Source organism: Chironomus tepperi, unplaced genomic scaffold, assembly GCF_022539635.2.
Source record: "Chironomus tepperi strain 1889 unplaced genomic scaffold, CSIRO-AGI_Ctep_v1 contig_84, whole genome shotgun sequence".
In the NCBI taxonomy this organism is placed as follows: domain Eukaryota; kingdom Metazoa; phylum Arthropoda; class Insecta; order Diptera; family Chironomidae; genus Chironomus; species Chironomus tepperi.
In genome coordinates, this window is record NW_027226206.1 from 879,007 (window position 1) to 888,886 (window position 9,880).

At 33.6% G+C, this 9,880-nt stretch overlaps 2 protein-coding genes across 2 annotated transcripts; both read right to left on the reverse strand.

Annotated features, from left to right (window-relative positions):
- Positions 1–705: 705 nt before the first annotated feature.
- Positions 706–1,983, reverse strand: LOC139085831 (cathepsin K-like). The gene is made up of 5 exons (XM_070634001.1): positions 1,518–1,983; positions 1,343–1,456; positions 982–1,284; positions 862–926; positions 706–803 (listed from the first exon to the last, which is right to left on the reverse strand). Exons 1-5 carry the CDS (start codon positions 1,981–1,983, stop codon positions 717–719), a joined length of 1,035 nt encoding a protein of 344 aa, XP_070490102.1. The 3' UTR covers positions 706–716.
- A 1,438-nt stretch (positions 1,984–3,421) lies between these two features.
- On the reverse strand, positions 3,422–5,020 carry LOC139085848 (uncharacterized). The gene is made up of 5 exons (XM_070634022.1): positions 4,485–5,020; positions 4,309–4,422; positions 3,804–4,106; positions 3,679–3,743; positions 3,422–3,620 (listed from the first exon to the last, which is right to left on the reverse strand). Exons 1-5 carry the CDS (start codon positions 4,948–4,950, stop codon positions 3,534–3,536), a joined length of 1,035 nt encoding a protein of 344 aa, XP_070490123.1. The 5' UTR covers positions 4,951–5,020; the 3' UTR covers positions 3,422–3,533.
- Positions 5,021–9,880: the final 4,860 nt, after the last annotated feature.

Sequence of the window (9,880 nt, forward strand, 5' to 3'; positions counted from 1 at the left end):
CATCTAAGCAATATCAATTAGGTATTAATTGCGTAGTAAATGACAATACAATTGTTGTTTCCCATTGCCATACGCATATACCCAGCTTCACTCAATGTAGTTCCCCGAAACAAAGATATGAGCCAATTGTCTACAAAATTTTATATCTTGACTATAAATTACGAATCAACCAATCGCTTGTGTCATTCTTAACTATCTCTCGCTGCCCTTTACCAATTATCAATACTAAACGCTAAACTATCTCTTTCATCAACCTCTTTTTAAGAGTTCTTTGAGCTTATTCGGGTTCTTTTGCCATCTAAGTATATAATGGATAACCACTGCAAGTTAGAGCCACCACAAAGTTTTGGGATTATACAGCAGGACTTTCTCAGGATGATCTTAGACAATATTTTAAGGAATTATCCACTTTTCGATTACATCACGAGCATCAAGAACATTGCAACTATGTTCACTGGCATGCTACAGATCAGTTGAAATGCATGGTTCTGCTTGATTGGCTGTATCTCAACTTACTCTATCGCTCTGATTGTCAACTGTAAGGTACTGATAAGTAATGCATTTACGGTTCATTAAAAACGGTTTATTTTTGTAACAAAAATTTTTATTTTAAAATACTTTTTAATCAGATACAATGATGTCTATATCATGTACAAATCAATTCATCAAACTACTTATATTATTTCTCGTTTTGAATTTTCACTATTTCACTACTTTTATTCAACGCCTATGGCCCAACAAGCCACGTTGCATGTGTTACCCATAGCCATTCTTATGTAGCCTGATTCACCCCAAGAACTTCCCTAAAAGATAAAAAGTGTTTAAAAGTAAGCCTAATTTAAATTCTTCTAGATGACTTACCCATGAGTTACGAACGATGAAATATTCTTGACCTGCTGTTGATCCGTAACCAACTGCAACCATTGCTGAGAATTGAACATTTTTAGATCGTGTCAAATAAATTATTCATTTTATCCTTACCATGATTAACTGTTCCACATTGATTGGGACCAGGACATGAAGCATCAGAGAAAATTCCAGTTTTATAATTTTGGAAAAGTCCAGAACTTGAAACTTGCATTGCAATAGCAACTGGTCCATAATTGGAAATGATTTTCTTCAATGCCGTTGCATTACCATTCAAGAAGAACTGGAAGGGAGTTGTGAAGTTTAGTGGAACAGATGGAGGACTTTTACATGATCCTGCCACTTTTGTGGTACCAGATGTGTATGGATAGTTAATAGAATTTGCAAGTTTGGTTCCATAATTACTCTTTATAAAGTCTGTAAAAGTGAATTGAGTCAGTAAGACTTTAAAATGTCCTCTGTAACGATTTCTTACCTAAAGTAGCTCTAGGCCATCCTCCATTACATCCACTATTAGTTGTATCACAATCAACAAGATTTTGTGGTGACATTGCAGTCATTCCTTTACCTCTAATTTCATTGAATGCCTCTGTTTGAATTTAATTCCAATATTTTAATCTCAATTGCTAAGCTTAATGTTTAGGTCTTACCAACTACAGAAACAGCAGAAAAGGCCCAACAACATGCACATTGTCCTTGATTTACAATAGGTTGAGTGTAATTGGGTCGCCAGTCAACTGCTGGACTTGCTGGAGTTGTGGATGCTAAAATTGCTGGTGGAAGTGGAAGTGAACGAGTCATTTGAGGTATTTTAGTTCCACACATATCGTCAACGAATCTTTCTGGATGACGATCAGAATATGCATTAGAACCAAGTTTGAATCTATGCTTTCCTTCCTTGTTGTGCTTTTCAATCAGGTCCAAATTCTTCAAGTAGTTCTCTCGGCGTCTAACTCTTACTTCCTCTGGTAAATTTTCGTAATTCTTTCTGTGCTTTCTCAAATGGCTATTAAACTTCGTTCTTTTTCTGATTTCCTTATCTTTGCTATCTTTGCTTTCTTGGCTTGCCAGCACACAGGTTACAACAACCAAGAGAATTATCAAATTCTTTAACATTTTTAAAGCACTTCCTTCTTTTTAATTTTACTTGTAATCAATAAGCTTGATAATTAATAACTGATATTATGGGATCAATTTTGGGCTTAATTTATACTATAATTGAATTAGGGCACACTTGACGCACGAGACTCGTGTTCAAAACCAATTTACTGAAGGGTATTCATAAGTAAACAGTTGCACATATTTAGATTTCATCATGTTGCCTGGATGAGAAAAATGTTTAGTCTAAATGATGAAACTCTGGATGGAACTTTATATTTCTCATGGCTCATTTGTACATCTGCCTAGCTTCCCAGTAAGTTTTTGAAGAAACGACATTAGAGAGAATTTGAGACTTTAAAGAATCCCTTTGTAGTTTTGTCTCGACCTCGAAAATTCATCGAAACCTAAACACCTGGACATTCTAGGGCATAAATTATTGATTTGATATGACTATTTTATTAAACGCTTTTGTAGATTGTATTTGGAATTTAATATATTAATGTTATAGATTGCATATTACAATAAAGATAATGAAAATTTCAAATGATCAAGAGGCGCAGTCAGAAAATTTTGTTAAAGAAAGGCACGACCGATTTTTTGACTAGTTTTTCTAATTACCAATTTTTGGAGCGTTGTCTGTGCCTTAAATAACCTCTCCACTCCCCCTTCCCTCTCTGGCTACGCCCCTGACGTTTAAGTTTGAGTATCAACAAAATTGTTGTGGAAATTAATTTTCCACAAGTTTTTTTTAAATCAAAAATTGGTAGAGCTGAACCTTATTTTTAGTGAACCTGGTTAAGATTATATTAATGAATTCAATTTAAATATTGCGCGATAACGGCATTGAATTATGATTTATTTGTTGGTCAAAACCCGAACAGGCAAAGAGGCCGCTTTAAGATACCGTAGTGGCATTTCTTTAGCATGAAAGCATGTTCTTAGTCTGATAAGGAAAATAACTGTATTCTACGCAGATCTGGACTTTATTTTACGAAAGCTTTGAGATGTTACCAGCAATAAAGTGAGATGTAAAGCCTTTTGTAATAACCTAGACTTCAAGTTGAAGCAAAGTCAGTAAGTACGTGGTGCAGTCATTCAAGTTCATTGCTTTGCTACGTATGCCTCGTTTTTATCATTTTATATTAATTCAACAAATATGAATAAACAACACGCACACACGCAGTTACAAAACCTTAAAAATTTTCGAATTCAAGTAATTCAAAACAGAAACCTTAACTAAGGTTCATTGGCATTTATAGTATTTTAAGGTGTAACAAAAAAATCTTAGGTTGTAATTAATTTAAGGTTATTACCTTTTATATTTCATAAGAGCTTGTGTAAGACCAGCTTGTGTGAGGGGCCAATGCCTACTGGAAACACTTGTCATATGGTTTTGATCAAAACAGCTACGTGCCTCTGTGGAGTAAACCTTACAGTGAATGAAAAAATTAGCTTTTTTTTGTAACAACAATTTTATTTTAAAAGATGATTTTAATCAGATACATTGACATCAATATCAGGTACAAAACAAAATTTCAGTTTTTTCAGGTTGAATTAAATTTTTTTTATTCAACGCCCATGGCCCAGCAAGCCACATTGCATGTGTTACCCATAGCGACTCTCATGTAACCTTGTTCACCCCAAGTTGTTCCCTAAATGAATTAAAATTAGGAATTAACTTTATCATTTAAATTTACTTGAATGACTTACCCATGAATTACGAATGATGAAATATTCCTGACCTGGAGCTCCACCATATCCAACGGCAACCATACCTGATTTTATAGAAAACATTAACAGATTCCATCGAATAAATTATTCATATTCAATCTTACCATGATTAACTGTGGTACATGTATTTGGACCAGGACACCATGGATCAGTGAAAATTCCAGTTTGATAATTTTGGAAAAGTCCAGAATTTGTAACCTGCATTGCAATAGCAACTGGACCATAATTGGAAATGATTTGTTTTAATCCTTCATAATTTCCATTTAAGTAATATTGGAAGGTATTTGTGTAATTCAATCCAACGTATGGAGTAATTCTACATGGTCCAGCCACTCTTGAGGTACCAGATGTGTATCCATAATAGTAAGAACTTGCAAGTTTGTTTCCATAATTATTTTTCAAAAAGTCTGTAAATGTAAAATTAATTAATTGTGAATATCACTCAATTGCAGAGCTTAAAAGTACCCAAATCGGTGAAATGGCCAGTAAGCTTCTAATTAAGAAGGTTTGGCACGTAACGTCATTCCTGACTAGATATCACTGATTTCATAAGTTAGCCATATTTTAACCTCACAGCCAAATATTCAAAAAAATCCACAGTTTACTTACCGAAAGCATTTTTAGGCCATCCACCATTACATCCACCATCAACTGTATCACAATCAACAATATTTTGTTGTGACATTGCAGTCATACCTCTACCTCTGATTTGATTGAATGCCTCTGTAAGAATATAATTCCAATATTTCAATCTCAATTGCTATAAATTAATTATGAAGTCTTACCAATTACTGATGCAGTTGCAAAGGCCCAGCATGATCCACATTGTCCTTGGTTAACAATAGGTTGTGAGTAGTAATATCTCCAGTCCATAGCTACTCTTGCTGGTGTTGATGGTGCATAAATTGCTGGTGCAGCTGGAAGAGCACGTGCTGTTGCTGGTACTTGTGAACGGCACATGTCATCAACGAATCTTTGTGGATCACGATCAGTATATTCGTTAGAACCAAGTTGGAACTTATGCTTTCCTTCTTTATTGTGTTTTTCGATCAGGTCCAAGTTCTTAATGTAGTTCTCGCGACGTCTAAGTCTAACTTCCTCTGGTAAATCGTCATAGTTCTTTCCATGTCTTCTCAAATGGCTGTCAAATTTAGCTTTTTTAATGTGTTCTCTTTCCGCGCTATCCTTGCTTTCTTTGCTAGCAAGAACACAGGTTGTAACAACCAACAGAATTATCAAATTCCTCAACATTTTTGAGTACGTCCTTCTTTTTTAATTATACTTGCAATCAATAAAATTGATAAAAGATAACTGATATCATTGAGACAATTTTCGCTTCAATTTATACTAGGATTGAGTTAAAGTATGTGTGATACGTCCGGACTCAAAAACCTATTCTTGTGTAGGATATAGTAAAACAGTTGCACATACTTGGATATCGTCATAAATATCTTGGATGAGAAAAATATTTATTTTGATCGATAGAAACTTGATGTTTTTCACGTAGCTCAATAATTTAGGTACATTTTTGTACTGTTGGTATTAAGGCACATTTTTGAGAGCAACATTTCTTTAATCGAACTTCCTTGGTCATAATTGATTAGAATTTGGACATTTTATATTTAAATAAATCTGTAATTGAAGGCAAATATGTCAAGTCTAAAGTAATAGCGATTAAAAGACCTAGAATGGTTGAGTCCTTCGTTACCTTACTTCGCTGGCCGGACAAATCAATTGTGATCCATGGCCTCCTTCAGATAGCCCCTAAAGCTGGTTCTATTGCTGGCTTCCGTCTGCCAATTACCAATACCAAATGCAATACTGTCTCTATCGACAGTTTCCTTTCAGGAGTTCTTTGGTCTTCCACGAACTCTTTTATGATCTTTAAAGTCGGATTAACCTAATTATTGCGATACCGACATAGCTTTCATGGGTTCGAGACTTAGCTGAAAAAAATTGTCACTTGTACTCTTTCAAATCATATGTAGCGGGAATACGACTCAAAGCCTTCATATATTATGTTAAAGACAGTAATGGTATCAAAATAATGATTCTGATCTCACTAAAACTGTTCATCTGGAGGGGATGCAGAGTGAAGAGTGGGTGCAGCAAGTTTGACTCATCCTCAATAGTAGCTCAAGATCTCAATCATCTGAATAGCTAAAGGTTTTAGTTTTCGTTTTAAGGTTTACGTAAGGATCACAGGATAAGTTAAAAACAAGAGCTAAAATTCTACGGTGTATAAAATGGACGGCTTGGAATGTCTGTCTTAAAATATGTTATTTCCGATTTTACAGTCCTTAATTTAATCTATGTAAAGTAAATCAAATCTTTAATATCTAATTCTTTGATTAATTTAAGATTTATCCAAAATATATTGTTATATCCTGTATGTAAATGCTAAATTTATTTTCACCATTTAAGGTACATATTACGTGAAAATAACAGAGAATAAATTACTTCCTCATGTCTGAAATTAAAAACAACATTTTTCTCAGAATTATTAATATAAACATATAATAATAATGATAAAAATGTGATATATTAATTACGTACATGCTTGCATTAAAATATATTGTGAATATGGTGTGTGTTGTTTTATTTAAACAAATTTTTTTAAACATTTTTTCAATAAATTCACGTATTCATCAAATTCCATTCAATAAGATCCACGAGTAGTAACACGTATTGTTAATCACGACATTAAGGATATCAATCATAGAAGTTGGGACATATAACAAAATGATTTTAAAAGGATTAGACCCGATTAGACATATTACAATACTTTAAAGGTTTTATGTGATTTTAAAGTCTACAGTTATGACTCATAGCTGAGATGCACGTGGATATCTTGTAAAGGATGTCTTGAAATTGCTCTAAACTCATGAGCTCTAAATGAGACCGAGACTGAGACTTAGACTGGGACTGCGTCTGCGACTGATACACTGAGACTGAGACCGAGATACCGAGATACCGAGATACCGAGACTGCGAATGAGGCCGAGATCGAGACTAAGACTGAGACTGGGACTTCGACTACGACTGACACTGAGACACCGAGACTGAGACAAATCTTGAGACAGTGACTGAGAAATTTTGGTTTAAGTATCAAAGAACCTTAATTTCTACTTGCAAAATACATGATTTATCAATCACTAACGATTGTCTTATATAACAATCAATCCTTTACCATAAGAATCAGATCCCGATATTCAAAATTAAAAAATGCTTTACATATTCAGATAAATCATGTCTTTAAAGTATTTTAGAGATAAAGCAATAATGTAATTTTAATTCTTATAGAAAATCAGCTTAAAAGCTTTTCAACATTACATTGAGCATCTAACAATGCATTCAGGTGGATAAAATATACTCCATACACATTGTACTAAAGTGTACGAGTCGATAAATGAATGAATCCATCCATAGCTATCTTTAGATTTATAAAATTTATTCATCTATCCATTCTACATTCTTTGATAGCTATGTCATTGTCGCATTTATTCACACACATACACACACACAAATTTTTACTCATACTCATGAAATTATTATCAGCATGTGAGATGATTCTAATGTTCATAGTCGCATGAATTGCTTATGCTTTTACATCATCTATGAAATTTTCATTTTACATAAGAGCTCAAAGTCATTCAATAACACGAATTTTCCATTATCTGTTCTATCCTCCTTTATTTCTTTACGCCCTACTCTCACCACTCGCCGTTATCTCACATGTCATAAATACCCGAGAAATGCATGAGATTTTTTGAATTTTTAAGGTGGGGGAATTGACAAGGTAGCTAAATGTTGAATTTTAGAGCATTTTAAAGCACTTTTTAGCTTGACGTGCTGACAGAAAATTTGTACGAACTTGGTCAATAAGTAAGTTGGATGGAGAACAACTGTTGTAACGTAAGCTCTACATAAGAATATGATTACAGCAAATAAGTACCTTAACAGACAAGGAGCAAGCTTTTAAGGTATAGTAGCCACTATGGTCTTTGTCTGGTCAGGTTAACGGCAACAAAATCTATCTAAATAGCATTAAATTCCCAAATTTCAGTTCGGTATCTTTCCGATCAGCAATTGATTAAGTTCTTAATATTATTTACTTACATCAATTTACATTGGTACAAAATAAGCTATATAAATATGTCATGCATCAGTTTAAGTATTTAAATGAGTGAGACAAAGCTATTCACTCAAACTTTCGCCTTTGAGTTATGCAAAATGATTACTGATGATTTTCACCACATTAATATCGAGTGCTATAATCAAATGAACTTCAATTTAAGTATTGTGAAGAAATTTTATTCATAATATAAGTCATGCATAAGTTATTTTTGATATTTAGGGTTTGTGGAAGCTGTTCTCAAAATTTTTAGTAGGACAGTCGCTAAAAATCTTATTTTAAGACTGATGCATTGAGTTCTCATATTATCACTGCATTATATAACTTTAGTAGGATTCGAGCAAGATTCGCAGACCAGAATTTCTTACATTTAAGATACAAAGACCTTTGCAGGCCTGAATCGTAAACGAATGGCTTGAAGAAAATCTTTAAATTCAAGTATTGAACAATATATTCAGTACAGCATTTGATATTGATAATTGGCAAAAGACAGCCAGCAATAGATCTAGCTTCAAATGCCAGCTAAGAGAGGCCATGGATCTCATTTGATTTGTACGCCCAGCTAAGTAAGAAACCATGTTCATTTTTTTACAATTATCCAGAAATAATTCACCTTAAAATTCGCGTCTAAACTCAAAAATCCTTGCAAATTTTTCCAACTTGCTTTATGTCACTACTCATAAGGTCAATGCTTTTTATTCACAAATATAAACATCATTAATTTTATGTGATGATGAATGTGTAGCGTGTAGAAAATTATCATGAATGATAGACTCTCTTTGTAAATTGGCACTCGACCTTGCTGAAAGCCGAATACACGTTGATTCTATTAGCAGAATATTCTACTTTTGTCTTTAATTATATTTTTATTTATTTTGGGGATTTTAATTGGTGAGGGTGTATTTAAGGAAGTGGTTTGAGAGAGGGTTGGGAGGACTTTGGAGGTCCGGACACCAAATGATCGACTAAATTGCAGTCCGGAGGAATTTGGAAGTCCAGACACCAAATGTTAGTTGTCCAGCATCAAGTGAAGTTCAAATTTCGTTCAATATGAACTCAAATTCTTTTGGAGCACTGGTTCTAGTAGAGGCACCCTAATATTGGAGTCCTACCAACTCTGGTTTGGGGATTAGCTCTTTTACTTCCCCTAACGACCATTTATTAATACAGGCTATGAATATTACACTGCATAACCTCCCAAATGAAGTGTAAAGTCCTCAACTCAACAGCTCATTCCATGCAAGAATCGATTGAATTAAAAACACTTAAAATCGTTTGATATTTCCTCATTTCCTCATCCTTTGGCCTCATGAAAATTTTACATCAAACCGATTGAGATGGAAATGGAAGTTTATCAAAAAACTATAACATTCAAGTCGAAATCGTCATCAATAAAAAAATATTTTTATGACCATCTGTTTCAATATTTTTTTTTTACGTTTATAAGATCATTTCAGTTCCAAACATTCACAATTTCTCATGACAATTTTCACACTTACTTGTACTGTCTATCATAAAAAATGTTTATTGAATGTTAAAAAACATAAACATACAACATAAAGGCACATTCAGGTCACAAAAATGTAGTTTAGATTTTTGTCTTTAGCACTTATGTGCTTGATATGAGTGCTTCGTGTGACATATTTGCAAGTGATATGATATTGTAATAAAAAATATGAATATATAAAGTCATGAATATTTGAATAATGGAATTTGATATGGAAAAGTAGTGAAGCGGATGGATTTATTGGGTGAGAAATTTCATGGGTATGGTTTGAGATTAATTTATTTTTTGGGGATTTTTAAAGGAAATTTACATTAAATTTTTGAGTCGTTCACTTATTAAGGTACGCTCTTAGGGTGGAGAAGGTGGGTGAGATTAAGTTACGCTTCATACAAAGAAAATTATTTCTAGGGTCCGACCAAGAAGCGTAGGCTTACAATTCCAGTATTTTATATGCGCAGGCTTCCAGTTTTCGGTTATACTTTTGTCTGCAGTTTTGGACGAACCCTATTTTTTTTTAAATTCTAACCAAATAGGGGTCTA